Genomic DNA, 19,964 nt, shown 5'->3' on the forward strand with positions numbered 1-19,964 from the left:
CCTCCTCCGGGGGCTCAGCAAAGGAACCACCCTTTACGGAGACCGGAAGCACAAGTCGCCAAAATTAGGTGTCATTACGTCTAAGGCAGCAGGTTTTTTTGCCAGATGATAGCTCCCCACCGGGTGGCAGAGGGTTGCACAGCCCAGGCAGGCCTGGCCCGCGGAGCCCCTCCTGCGCTCCTCCCCGCGCCGGAGCCCGCGCACGCAGTCCTCCCGGCCTTTCCTCCCGCTGCGGGCAGCGGACAGGGCAGCCTCTGTCTCCTCCTCCACCCGCGGGCCCCGCCTGATGCTCGTCCCCACCTGTCCCCCCAGGAGCGTAGGAAACCACACTCAGGCCCCACGCCCCGGGGCTGGTGTCAGAACCACATCCCGCCAGCCCAAGGGTCCCCGGCGGCCTCAGCCTGTCCTTGGCCCTGTTGCCGTGACTTCAGGCCAGAGGCCCAGTGGAAACTGGGCTCGCAGAGGGCAGGGCACACAGGGCACGAAGGCGGAAGGTCGGCACCCAAAGCAACTGAAAGTTCTCGGGCTTTAGGACCCACTTCCTCGCGTGGCCGCTGTGCGAACTGGTGATCTGCCATTGTCCGCAGGCACAGAAGGGCCGGAAGGCCACGGGCCCCAGGCTTGCGTTCCCTGGGCGCCCGCCCTCGGACACGGCACGGCTTACCCGCGTCGAGCTCCTCGGCAGCCGCACGAGAAAGTGAAATAATAGGCTGGCCTAACGTTTCTTCTTTTTTTTTTTTTCAAGTGTTCAATTTTTTCAAAAAGATTCCCATCTATTTATTCATGAGAGACACAGAGAGAGGCAGAGACACAGGCAGAGGGAGAAGCAGGCTCCATGCAGGGAGCCCGACAAGGGACTCGATCCCAGGACCCCGGGGTCATGCCCTGGGCCCCAGGCGTCCCTCCCCGGCTCTGGGGACAGGTGTGAGTTGATGGTCTCTACGTCGTCTGTGTCTGTGCATCCGTTTGCATTTAGGAGGGCTGTTCCTTGACCCCAAGTCACAAGGGCAACAGAGCCTCTGTGTCTCTTCAGAATTCCCCACCCGAGCCAACCACGACCTTCGATTCATGAAACTGGCCATCGAGACCGCTTAGCTCTTGGCCCCGAGCCTGGCACGCGGGGCAGGGAACGCATATTCGTAACCACCTGCTCCGCAAACTGAGAATATGGGAACGTAGAAATCCAGGGTCGGGGAGCTCGGTTTCTCTGGAGGCAACGGCCGAACGGCATTTTTCCTGGTAGTAGACTCCACAGGGTATTTTTTAAAGTCGGTTTTTGATGTATATTTAGTTACTTTTCCACTCTCCCTCTGCCCCTGGCATTGCTCTTCCCAGGAGTCGCTGTGCTGGACGAGTGGCAGGGCAATGCGGTCTCGGATGTAAACCCTTCCCACTGAGGCTCGCGCTCCGGGGAGGCCCGGGGCTGAAAGGGATCTGCTGCTTGCTTTTGCCTTGCGGGCACGTGTTCTCCTTACAGAATGGGCTCCGTGGAACTTCCTTTTCTTTTTTGTTTTGAGAACTGGCAAATGTGGACGTGACGTGAGGTCAGTCTGTGCTGTGATCCGTGCCCGCTGACGTGCGCGACCACAGACAGACATTTGGCTCCACGTGCACGCACGCACACGTGCACACACACGTGCAGCTTTTCCCTCCTGGGGGTCAGCCGGGCATCGCAGGTTCCTCTGAGACGACGATGGCTGCTTTCCCTGCGAGCGCCGCTTCCGGAGCCGGTATTTTACAACAGAAGCCCCAACGGGAAACATGACCATTTTCCATGATTACAGCCCTTTTCCCCCATTCCTTCCCCTCCTACCTAGACCTTTCCTTCTTCTTCCCTCTTCCTTTTTTGTTCCCCTTATGAAGCGTTCCCTCCCTTAAGGCACCGGGGTGGCTCAGCTGGTTGAGCGACTGACTCTTGATTTTGGCTCAGGTCACGACCTCATGGGTCCCGGGATCAAGCCCCACGTTGGGTTCTGTGCTGAGCTGGGAGTCAGCCTGAGGATCCCCTCTCTCTCCCTCTGCCCCTCCCTCACCCTCCCTGCTGGCACACGCGCACGCTCTCTCGCTCTTTCTAAAATAAATAAATAAAAATCCCAAACAGATTTTACTTATTTATTTGGCAGAGAGAGAGAGAGAGAGAGAGAGAGAGAGAGAAAGCACACAAGTAGGGGGAGGCACATAGGGAGAGGGAGCCCGATGTAGGACTCGATCCCAGGACCCCGAGATCATGACCTGATCTGAAGGCAAACGCATAAACGACTGAGCCACCCCAGCGCCCCTAAACAAATCTTTTTTTTTTTCCCTAAACAAATCTTTAAAAAAAAATTGTTACCTCTCCTAAGTGCATTTCTTACAAGTTTAAGGGCAAACAATCCCTCACTTGTTCGCATCCTGAAGCAGACCACCTTGGGCTGTCGATTGCACGGCTCCCTGCTTAACTGGAACAGTCACAAACCCCCCCTAAGTGAACCCAAGATGGATTTAAGGCCCCAGGCTCATCCCAATTATTTATAGGATTTCGTGTCGTGCTCCCGTTTTTTTCCTATAAAGAGCTGATGTAATAAACAGTTCTGTGAGGCACATTTGTGCGTCTTTTGTAAAACAGTTATTAGAGGCAGTATGTATTACACTGTGTTTGTTGCTCAGGGATCCCCAACAATAAGGTACCGGAAGGTGTAAATCCCATATGACAAAAAGTTTATTCATTTGCTTGTTTTCATTTTGGGATGAACTGAACGGATTCCTTTGATGAGTCACCAAAAGCCATGTTACTCTGGTCATTGGCCACTGCATCTCTAGAATTGCAGATTATGTTAATCTCCCCGGGTTGCTGTCTATTGGCCACTTTACTATCATTAATACTCTTCCAGATGGTGAACAGGGAAGGATGCTAAAATTGTGACCAACCTTATATGTCTTACTCATTAGGGCCACCCTGCCTCCTCTCCGCAGTGATTTCAGCGTGTTGCAGTCACTAAAGTTAGGCTTTTTATATTTATGCCTTCAGCTTTGGAAAATAGGATATCCAAGTGCAAGAGTGGCATTGTTAGTCGTGATAACAGGAAACACAGATACTGGCCCGTCACTTGCTAGGTGCTATACGAAACTCCTCATATGTTCAAGCCATTTCATCCCCAAATCCTTGGGGTTGGTATTGTTTCCTTGTCATATTGATCGATAAACAGATAGTTTACGTAATTCATCCAAGATCACACAGCTGTAAAGAGGTAGAACTGAGCTGAATCTAAGACGTTACTCCTGGCCATTCTAATTCCAAATATAAGGTCTTGAGAGGGATCTCCAAGATCTTGGGAGGCGTGAAATAATAGAACATAGATATATAGTCTCTCCCCTTGGTTCCTGGCACAGCACCCCCGAAATCTTTATAATTTCCCGAGTGATAAGAGCACTGAAAACCTCTTTTAACATTTGGTCTCTGATCCTGGTTCCCAACACAGAGCCCCTAAAATCCCTTGGAATTCTTGAGTGATAGAAGGATCTTTTGTCCTAATGAGGCAACTCTTGGTGGGCTCGAGGTTGGCTCTAAGCTTCTTCCATCTCTTGAAAAAAAAAAAAATCCGTATTTTTTCTCCAGATGGCTTCCAGCTCAGCCTTGGCCACCCCACTCCTCACCCCACACCCTTTTATTGGCCTAGGATTCCTTTTCAGGTCTGAAGCACAAATGGTGATGTCAGGTCAGGGTCTCTAAAGGGTGTCCAGGGGAACCATTTCCGTCAGATATTAGCAGGTATGGCGCTCAAATAAAATTGATCCCCTGGTCAAATACATTTGGGAAATTCTAGATTAAATGAAGAGGAAAGGTGTTTTTTTTTTTTTTTATAGGAATGTCTTCTAATAGGGCAATATGACCTGAAACTCTCTAAAGGAGATGTAAAGTCGGTAGCATTTTGCAAATGTACATGACGACAGAGTCCTTCCCAAAGAGCATATCAAGGAATTGGTGTTCAAAAAAAAAAAAAAAAAAAAAAAGGAATTGGTGTTCCTTGAATGCATTTTGGGATTTTGGGGAACACAGACCTGGATACAGTGGCTCTTACCTCTAACAAAGGTCCTGAAGCTGGTCTGTCAGGCTTTAGAGCTTAGCCCCTCTGCCAAGGAGGTTCTGGTTCTCGGGGCAGCTCTCTGCAGGTACTATGTTCCCCTGACACCTGACACATGATTACTCCTTGACCTTTGTCTGGTCTGGGCCACTAATCCTTCATCCTCTGGCTCTCTTCAAGACCTAACAACACAACTGGGTTTTGTGGACTACTTTTGACCTTGTTGCTGCTTTACCTCGACAGAACAGAAACGCTCTCCCTCATTAGTTGAGTGTGTGTATTTACAGTATTAATTCTAGATTCAATCAAACACTCCAAGGACAGGGTGGTTGTGGGGTAGTGTTAGTAACATACAGAGACACCTCTTACCAGTCTGCTTAAATATTAATGCCAATAAAATACAGTGGAGTTTTACTATTTGGACATTTATATTGTGTGAATTCAACTAGACACACTTAGCACCCTGGCCCCAGATAGTGAGGAGGAAAAAAAAAAAGTAGTTCAAATGCAAGGCAGTTAGATTTTATGTTAGGGGATGCCATTACTGCAGGCCTCCCATAATTTAAAACTCACATAATCCAAGATTAATTTTCCATAAAACTGGCAAAGAAAGGCAGGCATTTCTTTGCTGTCTGAAGAGGCACTGCATGAGCTGTAGCAAAAACATGGTTTCCAATCCACTCAGCCCTCCTGCTTTCAAACTATGTGGTTGTTAATACCACAAAAAGAAAATGAAATAAAAGCTAAATAAAAAGTAAAAAAAATTATCTCTCTTATTTCAGAGGCTGCCAATCATGTGAGACATTAAAATATGTTTATTTTAATTTTATGTTGTGCTCTTCTGCATTTGCATAACTGTGGGTGCTATCACCCACCACCCCACTCCATTTTTGCAGTGATTTAACCTGTTAGGAGATAACGACAACGGCTGTTTCTTTCTTTCTGTGCGCCTCTCACAGTAGGAAAGATCACTCCATCCTATAAATGTGAGCCGACTATTTCATCCGGCCTCACCCAAAGAAACTGAAATCCACTGGATACTGGAAAGATGGCTATCCTGAACTTACTGAAAGGTAGCTCCGTCTCCAAAACGTCATGTAGTTTTAAGGGATCTTCAAAGATAATTTTGAATCTACATGATTCTTCTCCTTACATGTCAACTTTAGAGCTTCACCTCCCACCTACGATGTGACTCTACTTGAAAATAATGGGTGTCACATATGGCCGACCTAGCGTCCGCTACTTACTCCTTTCTCTTCTCCAGACAAAACCCTACTTCATTCAGGAGTCTACCCCTCATATGGCTAAAGGGAGATGATCCTAACGCCGATTCTAGGAGTAAACCTTGATCTGTCGAGTTCATCGTGGCAGTCCCATCACCCTTGCCAGCGAATGATGGGTTTCAGACCAGTCGAGTAACCCAACTCTGACCGATGACATACAAGGTAAGGCCAACTGAGGGGGCTCTGGAGAGAATTCCTTGATTCCTAGAAACAGAAACGTAATGGTCCCTCTTCTTCCTGAGCACGTCGTTGGGTCTGCATGTAATTCTAACGGTTAGTGCCATCTTGCTCCCAATCCTCCTGGAAGAGAAGGTCCACCTCAAGAGTGGAAGAGAGCAGAAAAGGGCAATTCTAGGCCCTGGAAGGTACTGCTCAGGTCCTGAATCGATCATTCCCGACATCTCCCCAACTTTCCTCCACTTGGATAAGATGTCGGTTGGCCTAGACTGGCATAACAAAATGCAGTCCAACAGGTGGCATGGCGTAAGCAACAGAAATCTATTTCTCGTAGCTCCAGAGGCTGGGGAGATCAAGACCAAGGTGTCCGGCGATTTGGTTTCTGGTAAAGCCTCTCTTCCTGGCTTGCAGACAGCCTGCCTTTCCGCCTTCTCTCCACCGTCGTGTGACCTCACCTGATGTTCTTCTGGTAAACGCACAGGAGAAAACTCTCTCATGCTCATTTGGTAAGGCCGCCAGTTATCCTGGAATAGGGCTTCGGCCCAGGAGTTTTGGAGGGATGCACTGCAGTCCACAGTAGGTAATATAACAAATGACCTTATGTTGTTTAAACAAGTTTAAATTAGTTTTTGTGTTATACACGACTGACTTCACCCTAACAGATATCACACCTATCAAGGGCTGGCTATTCTTTTGTCAGAACCAAGCAGTTGTAGAGTTAAAAATGGTTAGTCCATTGCTGTTACAGGGCGTTTCACGAACTGCTGATTGTACATATATGCGGTATCATGTGAACATAAACAATCTAGCCCCGAGGGAGTTTTAAGTTATAAAAGAAACATTTTTCTAAGATCATGTGCTCTGATATAAAAACCATAATCCAGCCCAATTCTATCATTATAAAGCTCTGGCAGGCCAAAAGACGTTAGTTGGTGATTTTATCAAGAAAGACTTCTAACTAATGGCTTGGAGAAACCATCACTGCGCCATAAAACGCCGTAACAAATTGAGATGACGACTCCCTTCAAGAATCTAGTCGTTTTCCATCATTACCGTTTATTCTTCAAAAAGCAGTCATCTCAGGGATTGTTCTAATCCTGCAAAGAAGAATACACTTTCTCCTTTGCTCCAAAGATGAGCGCTATGTTTATTCTTGTAATTCAAACCTAATTTTAATAACTGCCTTCAACAAAAAAGGATGGCATGTAGGTTTTAGCCCATTCTAGTGAACCTCTTTTGAAACATTTTACCTATCATTTCTGTTATATTGTACACGAAGTGTTTTTATGTAGTCTTTGAGATGAAAATTAAATAAATAAGATTATATTGAAGTGGAGGATTCTCATAACGTAGTACAATTCACTTTTTATTTCCAGCCTGGGAAGTGGAAAGAGCAGCACTTAGCAAATTTCAGAAACGAAGCCAAACAAACTCCACCAAGCCAGAAAGGAGGAGAGATCCTTCTGCATATAGATGGGCCCAGATTAAAGCGATAGAACTGGGGCCATTTTGAAATCTTAAAACTTCTGACACTATTTTCATGAACTCAGTAATACAAACCATGTGGGGAATGATTTTCTGAAAAACTTTGCTGGTTTCACTGTGTATTTTATTATTGGCCAAATGTGACATTAAATTTTATCCCCTGTGGCTTGGAGTTAAATGCTTGCTCTGTTCAGAACGGCAACACTCAATTAAACAGCATTTTTCATGATCTACACCCACCATTGTTACTGTATTTAAGGGGAATAATGGGGGTACTGACCTATATTGCGTTTCTTATTATCAATGGAGATGAAGCGTATGCAGGGATTACTGGTGATGTACTGCCCAGCCCAAGGGACATCAATCTTCGTGCCAGCTTCATAAAAGAGGCCCAGAGCGTAGCGAGAGGAGTAGCTCACAGACTCCAGTTGCCGTCTTTGGCATTCACTAATTACTGTGGGAGAAAAAGTACAGGGCATTAAAAACTTGAAAACATCATCTTTCCTTTTAGTGCATCAAATATAAAAAGTCCTCTAAACCAGTTCCAACTGTGCCCCTTAACTCTACCTCATCCACGATGAATTTTGAAAGGTGGTGCAAAAGAGCATCTGCTCTAATTTCTTTTCAGAACAATTACTGACCCTGGCACAATTGTTTTTATCAAGCTGAAGGTCCGAACTCTTTAGACTGGCATTTGAGGCTCTAGAGATCTGACACCAAGTTGTTTTGCCAGCCTGGGATCCCAGTTATTATCCTGGCAACATTATTGGGTCCATGTACTGAGCGCTTCAACTAGGAGTCAGGGTCTTTGCCAGACCCTTGATAAAGGCGTGTCACTCTATCCTGACAACAGCTGAGTAAAGTAGACAGAGCGCTACTTGCACGTTCCAGGCAAGGAGGCTAACGCTCCATCCCCTACGGGCCTCTGCAATTCCTCCAAGTCATATAGGGATTTGTCCGCCTGTTCCCTTTCCTGCAGGGGATCACAACAATTCCTTAAGCATGGCGGCCGCACCTTAGACATCTCTGTCATAAGCCTCTGCCCTACTCATTCCTGGCATCAAAAAAATGAAAGGATAAAGGGACAGAAGGGCAAACACAGGTACACAAAGTTGGTTAAAACAGAGGAGGTAAATCATCAGTTCACAAACAGAAAAAGACCAGGAAAGGAATTAGGCAGGTTTGGGTTCAAATTCTGACTCTACCATGTGACCCAGGTTCAGCTACTTATTCTAATTATAGTCTTCGTGTCTGTAGGCAGCAATCACGGCACAGGATGCTGTGAGGGTCACATCCAATAAAGCACAGCGCAGTGCTTGGCACAGGGTATGTGTTCACCAAATAGCCACCTTTCCTATCCCGGAGAAGAAAACATTTGTTCTATCTGGGACGGGGAAGGAGGAGATTTTCCTCACTTTTCAATCTTCATCTGGCTTCCTACCTTCAGGGGCGCCAGGGCATTGCTTGTTTATATATGTGCAGCATTAATAATCTGGGTTTCAGAGAAGGCCATCGTTCTATTCTGAAACCTTAGGCAGGATGGTTCAGATATGAAACATAGACAACTTTTTCATTTAATTACTGAAATCCATCCTCATCTACAACAGTAGGGATATGCAGGCCGCAGGGATGGGAGTACTTCAGCTAAACTCTGCGGACATGACTGTAGGAGGGAGGGAGGAAGTAAGAGGTATTTAAGGAATTATTCAAGCACACTAATAATCCTATACATTATCAAAGCATATTCTTGGCTATAAAATATTTTTGGGGGGCAGCCCAGGTGGCTCAGAGGTTTAGTGCCTCCTTCAGCCCAGGGCCTGATCCTGGAGACCCGGGACTGAGTCCCACGTCGGGCTCCCTCCATGGAGCCTGCTTCTCCCTCTGCCTGTGTCTCTGCTTCTCTCTCTCTCTCTCTGTGTCTGTCATGAATAAATAAATAAAATCTTTAAAAATAAAATAAAATATTTTTGGAACCAAGACCTCAATGGATCGTCACAAAAGCCCCGCAGATTAGGTGTTTTTACCATCCTCATGTTACACCCCCGGGAAGCTGATATTCAGAGAGGTTAACGAACTCACCCTGGGTTACACAGCTCTTCCAAGACATGCAACCAGTGAAACCAGAATCCCCACACTGGAGCCACATGCGTATCCTCATTACTCTGTGCTCTGCCCTCCTAAGCTGTAAGTCTGACTCCAACATGAAACTTGGCATTGTCTTCTCCTCTGACAGGAGCGGTTGCTTCGCACTCACTCCGACCTAAAAGCATCATTGTTCCCCTATAGCCATCACGGCCTGCCTTATTGAAAGATTGGACTACTTGATGAGCGAATGATCTGACACTGGCCTTGTTATACTCAGTGTCTCTTGGGATTCATTTTATTATTTAATCTGCAGTTACAGTTACAGTTCGATGTTATGCTTATTGCTTTCCCAGAGGGAGGAGGGGAAGGAGAGTCTTCCTAGCAGCTGAGTACATATTGTGTACTTGTGGCCTTATCGCGGTTTCTCATTTTTCCAACTAAAAAACAAAGCAACAAAACTGTGTCGTCAGCTATGTAGTAACCCAAACGGCCTGAAACTTTTTTTTTTTAAACTTGAATTGAAGGGCCAAGCAGGTTGACAACCAAACTGGACTTCTCCCTCCCTGTGCCAACAATTTGCACATTTTGTCGGTTTTTAGACGCCTATCAAGGGGCACACCCCACTGGGTGGCTCTGTGAAAAGGTAACTAGCCAGTCTATACAGACACAGAAATGAACTGTGAACACCCTTGCCTGCTCCCGGAGCCCCCCGGTTCATTCTGAGGACAGGGAGGTATGAGTTCTGATGGAGACAACCTCAATTTCTGGACACAGGCCCTTACGAACAATTCATCCTCGGGATCTGAAAAGTTTTGAATTGTTGTAAAGCCTAACAAAATGGTGTTATTTTGTTTGAAAAAAGTTTTTTAAAGATTTCATTTATTTATTCATGAGAGACACACAGAGAGAGGCAGAGACATAGGCAGAGGGAGAAGCAGGCTCCGTGCGGGGAAGCCGGGGATGAGAGACTTGATCCCAGGACCCCGAGGTCACACCCTGGGCTGAAGGCAGATGCTCAACCACTGAGCCACCTGAGTTCCTATGTTTGAAAATTTTTCTTAGCCAGAATGCTGAAGGGAGCATCCCTAGGTCCCAAACACAGATACTTTTAGCAAGAAAAATGGGTTTTTAGTATTCAAAAGGGCCATGTATCCACAAAACAAGGCTCAGTTAAAAATCCTGAATTCCAGCATAATGGGTCTCTACCTGGATGTCACCCTCATTTAATTCTGAACCACTGGGATTATATAATGACATTGCATGGACATGTCATGTGGGGTTATGGGGGAGAAAACAGATAGAGGGGGAGAGAGAAACAGGCCTGAAGCACATCAAGTAAGTAATTTCTCTTTTTTTGGTTTGTTTGTTTTTTGTTTTTTGTTTTAACCCATAAAAGAAAGTGGAACATATATGTTCTGCTGTTTCCTATATTTTTCGGTGCTGGTCTCCTTCCTTCCTTCACTCATTGCCTACTTCATGCCGGCAGAGACACGAACCGCAAGCCCGGGTCCCTGGTCCCATGCGGCTGACACACTAGCGGCGGGGAGGCCGGCTGTGAGCCCACAACCGAGTCAAGGGTATGTCAGCTGGTTAGGAGAACTATCAGGACACATGAAGCAGGATAAAGAGACAAAAGTGACAGGTCTAGGTGGTGAGACCGTTTGGCATCAGCCGTCAGGGATCTATGCCTCCTCCGAGGATTTTATTCTGATTGACATGGGTACTTGCGACTGGTCACGAGCCAGAGACAGATACAGCCCAGCCTGTGCTTCAAGACTATTATTCCAGCTACAGATAAAGGGTCCGGGGAGGAAGTGGGCCAACAGCTACCGGAGTCAGGTTAGAAGGGAGATAACACGGGCGGGTGGGCAGCTGGGGGGTTACAGTTGGATGTATACACAAGTGTGTGTGGGGGTGAAGACACATGCATGCACACCGCTCTGGGATTGCATACACGCATGTGCATGTATGTGTACGTGTCATGGCTACACACACGGGGTCATGAACACGTGTCTCGCAGTTCTTGATTTTCATATTGGAAAGTATGCGCTGGTGAATCCACGTGAACAGCACACCAGGGCAGCCACCGGTAGGGAGACCAGAACCCCGGAAGCCACCCGGGCCCACCACCCTGCCCTCCCGCCCAGGGTGTCCCTGACCTGGATTCCAGCCCACAGGTTAGCGCAGTCGTCCTCCAGCACCGCGTAGACTGAGTGACATGGTGTGCGCCTGCGTTGGCTCCTTTCGCTCGGTGGGCAGCCTGTCACCCACACCACGTGGGACCGAGCCGCGGGCACGAATGTGCCGCCCGTTCCTGCTCACTCCGCTGGTGATGGACAGCTGGGTGGGCTGAGGTCTTGGCGGTGACGGATGTAAGGTAAGGGACATGCCAGGTGTGGGTCGGGGATGCCCATGCTGGAATGCCCTCCCCCGGCTCTCCCGGACCCCGCCAGGTGTCTTCTCCAGTGGGTGCGCCAATCTCACTCCCACCCACAGCACGGGGGCCGCTTGCCCCACCCCTACGTCCGTGTTGGCCGCTACCTCTGTGCCTGACCCGGGGGTGCAGCGATGCCACTTGGGGCGTGGTCTGCATTGCATGGGGACTATGGTCGGGAATCCTTGCCTGTTGACCTGGTGTCCTTCTGCGACTGCCCGTTCAGGTCTTTGCTCACTGTTCTCCCGCTTGTCTGCCTTGTTCTTTTTTTTTTTATTTTTTTTATTTTTTTGTCTGCCTTGTTCTTATTGCCACGGAGGAGCTCTTTACATATTCTGGACAGGGGGTCTTGCATGCGAACTGTACGCTACCTTCTCGGGGGCCTGCACTGTCACTCTCAATCACGGGATGCGTGAACTCACGGATGCTTAATTTTGGATTTTGGTTCAATACGTTGTGCCATTTTTTCCCCATCTGTAGTCAGCACGTTTGTGTCCCACTTAAGGGCACGTTAGCTCCTCCAGAGCCTTGAAGATATTTTGCTTATTCACTTTTTCTGAAAGCTCTGTTGGTTTACCTTGCACAGGGCTTTGGACCTATTTGTAAGATAAGCAGTCATAATCCCCGTGGGCTCGGAAAGGTGGTCGAAGGGAAAGAGATCCATGGGGAACTGGTGGGACGCTGCTTCTCACTCGCTCGGGGAATACAAACAAGAGCTTCTTCTCTAGTTTTTCAAGTTATAAGATAAAAATAAATCACTTAGAGAGGCTCCCGCCGGGTGGCTCCATCGGTTAACCATCCGACTCTTGGTTTCGGCTCGGGTCATATCCCAGGGTCCGAATCCTGCCCTGTGCTCAGTGTGAGTCTACTTGTCCCCCTCCCTCTGCGTCTTTCCCTGCTCTCTCTCTCTTCCATGAATAAATAAAATATTTTTTAAAAATAAAATCTTTTTTTAAAATAAAATCTTTTTAAAGAAAAAAATCACTAGGTCGGAAGCAAATGGAGGCAGGGGCTGTGCCTCAAGAGCTTTGTGGGTCCAGGTCCTCCCAACAGTGACTGGGACAATGTGGGCATCTAATAAATATTAATGAATGCATCCTCATCTTAGAATATTTGGAGAGAACACACAGCCATAAAGAGGCAAAAGGGGGAAATAATCACCATAAATCTCATTATCCAGAGAAAAAGCAACTATTACTGACATTTTGATATTTTTTCTTCAACATTTTCCTGACTTTATTCTTTGAACATGGTCGTGCTGATACACATGTGATTTCTCATATTGCATTTCTGCTCACCTTAGGTCAAGAATGTCTTTGTGAACAGGTTTTTTTTTTTTTAAGATTTTATTTATTTATCCATGAGAGACACACAGAGAAAGGCAGAGACCCAGACAGAGGGAGAAGCAGGGTCCCTGCGGGGACCCTGATGCGGGACTCGATCCCAGGACCCTGGGGTCACGGCCTGAGCCCGAGGCAGACGCTCCACTGCGGAGCCCCCCAGATGTCCCGTGAACAGGATTTTTAATGCCCCTACAAAATGTGATGGAATGGACTTTGTGTGATTCACTCGACACTTGCAGTCAGGTGGGACATTTGTTTCCTTTTTTGGTCTATTATGAAAGCTCTCACGCGTATCTTTGTGCATTCATCTTTATCTGTTTAAGCAGAATCACTATTACGTTGATTTTCAGAAAGGCCACGTCAGTTGACCCTAAGAGCGTGTGAAAGACCCCGCTGGCCCTTCCGTGTGAGGCGTTAGCTATCTTTCTTGATGATTCAGCAGGAAAGACCCATCTTACTTGGGTTTAATGTGCACGAGAACATGTGCCGATGAGACTAACCATTCTTCGTCCGTGTATTTTCTGCTTTGGAAATCGCTGGTCCATGTTGTCTGGCGACTGGCCTCCGAGAGTCTTCACACCGTTACGTGGGTTTCTGCTCATGGGTGATGCGGAGGCTCTGTGCTCGGTGCCCGTGGCAGACGCTTCCCTCTGTGCCGACACCCCCGGAGCATCGTACGGAGAGACAGGAGGGTGTGCGTGGAGACGACCGTCCATCAGCTTCCTCCCTCCTCGCTTGCTCGCTCGTGAAACACGGAGACACCGGCTGCCACTCCCGCTCCCCTCCAGCCACCCCTTCCCGCCTCTGCTCCGCTCGGGCCCCGGGTTCCTGCCCAATCCCCTTGGGCTCTGCTTTCCGAGGGCTGTGGCCGATGAGACGCACAGGTGGGCGGGCGACGGTGGGGCGACAGGCCGCAGCCTGGACACCGCGTGCTCCTGTCCTTCCCGTGCTCTGAGTGCTGCAGAGCTGAGCCCCCGAAGCCCCCTCCAGGCAGCCCTCCAGCCTGCTTCCGCCCGCTTAGGGGCGGCACTGGCCCCCCGCTGCCGCAGTACTCGTGTTACTAGTACAGGGGCACCTCCTGGCGCCCACTCGGCGTCCACCATCAGCTCACTAAATACCGGGGTCAATGGTAAAACGCTGCTCACTTTGCTGGCTGGCGCTCAAAGCCTTAACTTCCTTCTAGAAGTTTTGCTGCTGGAAGCCGGTCAGCGGGGATTGCTAATTTCCTGATTTGCCACTAGGTAGGAAGAATTTCAGTTCAGAGACCGTTGGAATTAGGAAGTCGACTTGATTTACGTAAATGTTTAAGTCCCGCATCAGGGGACACTAGCTGCACTTGATTGATTCATGGTTGCTTTCTTTCCCTTTTTATTTATGTATCTATTTTTTAAATATTTTATTAATTTATTTGAGAGAGAGAGAGAGAGAATACGGGTGGGGGGGGCAGACGGAGAGGTAGATGCAGGTTCCCCGCTGAGCGCCTGATCCCACAGGGGACTCGATCCCAGGACCTGGGGATCGGAACCTGAGCTAAAGGGAGATGCTTCACTGCCTGAGCCACCTAGGCGCCCCTGAAGTTTTCATTTCCATTCCAAGCATGCACAGCAATTCAACACCCCCATGGTGCTTTTTTTTTTTTAATCTTTCATGCTGAATTCCAAGAAGGGCAAATTTTCTGCGCCAGCTCAGCTCCTAACGTTAGATGGCCTGGCCCGGCGGGGCCCGAAGCCAGTTTCGCTGGGTCCTCGCTGCTCAAAGCAGCCACAGAACAGGTGCTGAAAGGCCCGTTTTCCATGCACGGTTGTCCTCGTGGGCTGGGATGGGGTTTGAACCTTCACCGTTCAGGAGTCACACCTTTTCGTGTGAAAGCATCACAGACTCGGTCTCATGCCACTTCACCTGAAATGAACCAAATGTTCCCTTGGACTCTATAGGTGGAGAAGTCATCAAGCCTGGGAGCTCAGTTTCAAATATAGTTTTGGTGAGCAATAAATCCAGAGTTTACTGGTGACAAATTTCAGCAGTTACATCTAAGCAGGATTTCCCTGGAGAAATATTTTTTTCCATCCTGAGAGGCACCTCTGGAGTCAGAAAAATTAGGGTTTGAATTCTGGTTTGGACTTACCTATCCATGTGACCTTGGTCAAGTTACCTAATCTGTCCAAGCATTGTCTCTGCCTCTCTCTCTGGGTCTCTCATGAATAAATAAATAAAATCTTCCAAAAAAAAGAATAAAGAAAAAGAAAAATAAGGAGTCGTAAAGGTGCCCAAAGCATCTCAGACAAAAAAAAAAAAATGATTTTAAGGAAATTAACATAAATTGGGGAATTCTTTAGCGCTCAAACTCAGGACCCCGAATGTTTACAGGCGTCTCTTCTGAGAGGAGTGAAGACCCACGCTCTGGGGGATCCTTGCGGTCGACTGCCCGCATTACAGATTCTAAATCCTCATCCTGCGCCACGATCCTATGAAAATAACAGGTGCCGAAGGAAGAGCTTTCTCGGTACCGTCTTCTGGTCGCTTGGCAGAAATCCTTTGACAAAAACTGAGGCTTAAAAGCTGGTTTTACCCCCATGTTTTGGGGAGATTGCTGACGATTACCCGGTGCACACGTGGACGGGTCCGCTGCATCCGGTCGGTATGCGGGGCCGCGTTGGTGGAACTCGTCAGAACGCGTTAGAGAGCAGTAGCATGTTAGGGCCATTAGGTCGCTCTCTAGTAAGACAAGGTCATCCTGCTGTTTCCCCGACTTTGGGGGACTCCTAGCGATCAAGGCATTAAACAGGATCAAAGAGGGAAGAAAAGGACATGGAGACACCCGAAGCTTCCAGAGCATGCTAATACGGAGCTGCTGCTGACTTGACTGTTTCCAGTAAGGGTGACGATGCACGAGGCTCGTCGGGGTAAGTCCCAGATGACCCCTCACCCCAGGGGCAGATTTCACCCTAAAAACGTCTGTGCGGTGCTGCGAGCGGCGCCCGAGCCCAGCCTGGCCACCCGTCCCTGTCCTGCCCCCAACCCGGCGCCTCGGAGCACCTGCTCCCGAGCGCGCCCGTCGCTGCCTTTCCTTAAAGCCTCTGCTGCTTTTACAGCCCCGCTGCCCGCCCTCGTCCTTATCTGGGTGGGGGTCCCGCGAAACTGAGAGCCAACTGTTTCCACGGCAACTGGTTCTGGCCTCGTGGTTAGGGAAATAAGCACGTCCCCCCCACCCCCCGCCCCACGCTGGAGCTGTTTTCCCAAAGACTGTGGGGTGGGTTGGGGCGGGCACTGCTCCTGCGGGCACACTGTGCGCCCGAGCTGGCTGGCCCCGGAGAGCGACCTTGCGGAGTCTGCGCCAGACCCGACTGAGGTGTGGAACAGTCTCACGCTGCCTCGTGGCCATTCCATCCTCAGGACACTTCTCTTGGGGATTTCAGAACAGACATATAGTTGGCTTCCCTGTTGTCTTTGCACAGCATGGACAGTAAGTCCCCAAATCACGCTCACGGGCTGCTAGCCCCGTTGCCACGCACCCTAAAACTTCTCGTGGGACAAGCGTTGAGTTTCAGGTGGCAGAGGCCAGGAGAGTAAAGCATCATGCACGCTATTATACAAAATGTCACGGAATATTGCGCGTATCTTACACAGTCCTTGTTCCCAACCCCGTCACGGCACGCCATTCACGGGCAACACGGTCGTTCGAGAATCCGTGATAATTAAAACCTCACTACACGTCACCTCGTATTTTCCTCCAGATATCTATTTGTCTATTTACGGCCAGGGTTACTTTGCACCGAAGCAACGGCTCGGAGGACTGAGACTCGGACTCAAAACTCGTAGTGTCCTAGGACTCAGAAGCAGCAACGTTTGCAAGGGCTGGAACGCAGGGTATTGAGGGAAAATGTCAGACCCCGGTGGCGTAAGCTCTCGGACGCCGAGAAATGCCCTCATCTGGCACTTGGCAAGTCCGCTAGCTCCTGTTCTGCCTACACAGTGACAGCTCCCCACAGTGCTCAGCCGAAGCCACAGCAAGCCCCCCGGGCATGCGGAAAGACCGTGGCCGTGGCACCAGCCTTCGCTAGTGGCAGCGGGTGGCCGGTTCCCGGCCTCGAAACCAGCCGCTCCCGCAAGCGGCACGATCGCCAGCTGAGGAAAACACAATTATCTTTTCTTTGCGATGCTTTCAACATTCCTCAGGCCCGTCCCCGGTCTGCGGGGCAGCGAAAGAGTGACCTCCCTGTGTGCTCTTGTCGCCGTGTCCTGCGCATTTCCGCGCTGAGCGTTCCTACTGCCGGATTTGTCGTGCCTCCCGATGTCCACCCGACCCTTAGGTCCCTGCAGGTGTCTGCCCCGAGCGGCCACAGAGGTCGTCCCCCACCGGCCCCTGGCGTTTCTGAGCCTCGGCAGAAATCCTGATGTGCAAACACAGGGCGGAGCGGCGGCATGTGGCGGCTTAGTGTGGTGACCTTGCTCCCGGGGCGCAGGGGAGGATTAGATGGGGGATTTGATATCGCACCTATTATAGAAACCACACACATGTAGGATACCCAAAGTACGGACAAATAACGATAATAATAAAACGACAACGAGGCTGTGGCTGCCCGCACAAGGACGACGACTGAGACAGCCTTGCCCGGTGCAGGAAGGAGACGCTGTCCCGGCTCCTCTCCAGCAAGAGATTTCGTGGCCTCCAGCCATTTGCTCCTGACATATCACCTGACGTTACCTAAATACCATTTTATCAGAAAGTTTACTCTCAGGCACCCAAGTGGCTCCGTGGGTGACGCGTCTGCCTTGGGCTCAGGGCGTGACCTCAGGTCCTGGGATCGAGCCCCGCGTCCGGCTCCTGCTCAGCGGGGCAGCTGCTTCTCCCCCTGCCCCTGCCCTTGTGCTTACTCTTGCTCTCAATCAAATAAATATTTTTTTTAAGAAAAGTTTATTCTATTAATTTATTTTATTTTATTATTCTATTATTTATTTATTTATTTATTTATTTATTTATTTATTTTTACCAGGTGCCCTGTGTTTTCTTGGTCCCTGTCACCGATGGGCATGAGCATGTAACTGGACCCCGTGCACCTCCACAGCCTGAGACACGCTGAGCAGCCCTCTTCCCGGCTACGGCCCATGGTTCTGTCGTTTGTTCTGGAATCAAAACCCAAAGTCGTCCTTGGCCTTCCTGCCCCGACGCACCCACCCCACACCCCCGCTTACCCCCGCTTGCTTGCAGGTGAACGTGTGCCTCTGCCAGGGCTTGATCTCCACGACAGTGACAAAGGGGATTGTGTCACTGCATGATTTAAAGAGCAAATGCCGAAGAGCAGACCTTTCTGCACACTGGGGTCTGCTTAGGGGCACCCAATGGGGCTGGTCCCACGGGTCACAAGGAAACGTAGAGGCAAATAGCCGGGTGACCTACTGACATCTCTTCCGACATGTCTGGTCTCATGCCGGGTCATGGCTACCCCACACGCACGACTGTTCAACGGTAGGGCCTCTTTCCAAGCTTCCCCCCACCCGCCCTGCCCTCGATTCCAGCTTTGGCAGCTGACTGGCCGTCCTGCTCAGATGCACCCCGGATAGCTTGCGCAGGCCACCTGCCTTCCCCGCTGCAGACCCCAGTCGCCCCTCCCCGCGTGCCCTCCTTCTCACCGAGCTGTCCTGCTGCCCCAGGAAGGAGTCTCGTGAGCTCAGCCCTGGCCTTCTCTCCCCTTTCCCTGCCCTTCTCCTTAGGAGTGACACCCGGGGCCACGACCACCACAGCCCGACGGACTGAGTCCTTGCCCCCAAACAAACTGAAGGTGGCTTTTCTAGTAGGTGACGTGGGGAAAAGGAAAGCCGCACATCTGGCACGGACACCAGAAACACTAGAGCATCGTTCCTGCAAGAGTCCCCTTTGCAGTGTCACGGATGCCCCCACCCACGTCCTCGTCCGGCATCTCCTCGACACAACCAGGGTCCACGAGCAGTCAGATCATCGTACCATCCTCTATTTTATTTGCACAAATGGAAGTACGGCCATTTTATTCGTGATAAATAAGTTTCTATGGGCAAGCCCGTGATAGCAGAATCGAACGCGGGTTCCGTGGGCATTCACGTTCCTAATTTTTAAATATATTTTTAATGGATTTTATTTATTTATTCATGAGACACGCAGAGACACAGGCAGAGGGAGAAGCAGGCTCCATGCAGGGAGCCCGATGCGGGACTCGATCCCGGGTCTCCAGGATCAGGCCCTGGGCCGAAGGTGGTGCGAAACCGCGAGCCACCCAGCTGCCCACCACGTTCCTAATTTGAAACAGCAGATGACCAGCAGAGTTTATGACCTGAGAGCCGCCCAGAGTGGGAACTGATTTATGCTCTAGCATCGCACTCAGTACGATGTCACTGTGCTAGGGCGTCCTCTCGCATCGGCTCAGGGATGTGGTGCAACGCAAGAAAGTCAGAATGGGCAGCCCATAAAAAAAATTAATTCACCTCCATTTCAAATAATGTGTATTGAGAGAGAATTGAGTGATGCAGCGAGTAAAATATTTATTTCTTATATGCAATATAGATGAGTCCATGCCATTCTGAGAAATTTAACTTTTTAATTTGCTAACTCGGTGTTTGTGTTTTAATAGCAATTGCAGGAGAATAATCTATTATTCTCTTGCAAGTGTCAAAAAGATGACGCTGTGGGGAAAGCAGCTCCGTCTCCTCCAGCAAGGCTGGAGAAGGCGCGAACCCTTGACTGTTCTTTGCCGGTCCCCGAATCCTCTGCCGTAATCATTTCTGCAGTGGCAGGTACCAAGATCAGGGTGGCCTTATGCATTCGCACAGCAGCGTGTGAGACGCACGCAGAATCTGCTGCTGCAGGCTGTGGAGTTAGTTTGTTTATTTATTTATTTATTTATTTATTTATTTATTTATTTATTTTTTACATATTTTTTTTTAATTTGGGGTTCAATTTGCCAACACATAGCATAACACCCAGTGCTCACCCCATCAAGTGCCCCCCTCAGTGCCCGTCACCCTAGTCACCCCCACCCTCCTCCCTCCTCCCCTTCCACCACCCCTAGTTCGTTTCCCAGAGTTAGGAGTCTCTCATGTTCTGTCTCCCTTTCTGATATTTCGG

At 49.4% G+C, this 19,964-nt stretch overlaps 1 protein-coding gene across 5 annotated transcripts in view; it reads right to left on the minus strand.

Moving 5' to 3' along the window:
* Nucleotides 1-19,964, minus strand: part of RNLS (renalase, FAD dependent amine oxidase) — a 239,623-nt gene that overhangs the window by 46,616 nt on the left and 173,043 nt on the right. For all 5 annotated transcript variants that reach the window (XM_072723584.1, XM_072723586.1, XM_072723587.1 and 2 more), the window contains exon 5: nt 7,287-7,460. In XM_072723584.1, coding sequence (XP_072579685.1) covers nt 7,287-7,460 — 174 coding nt within the window. The remainder of the gene's footprint in view (nt 1-7,286; nt 7,461-19,964) is intronic.

This window comes from Vulpes vulpes, chromosome 10, assembly GCF_048418805.1.
Source record: "Vulpes vulpes isolate BD-2025 chromosome 10, VulVul3, whole genome shotgun sequence".
Taxonomy (NCBI): domain Eukaryota; kingdom Metazoa; phylum Chordata; class Mammalia; order Carnivora; family Canidae; genus Vulpes; species Vulpes vulpes.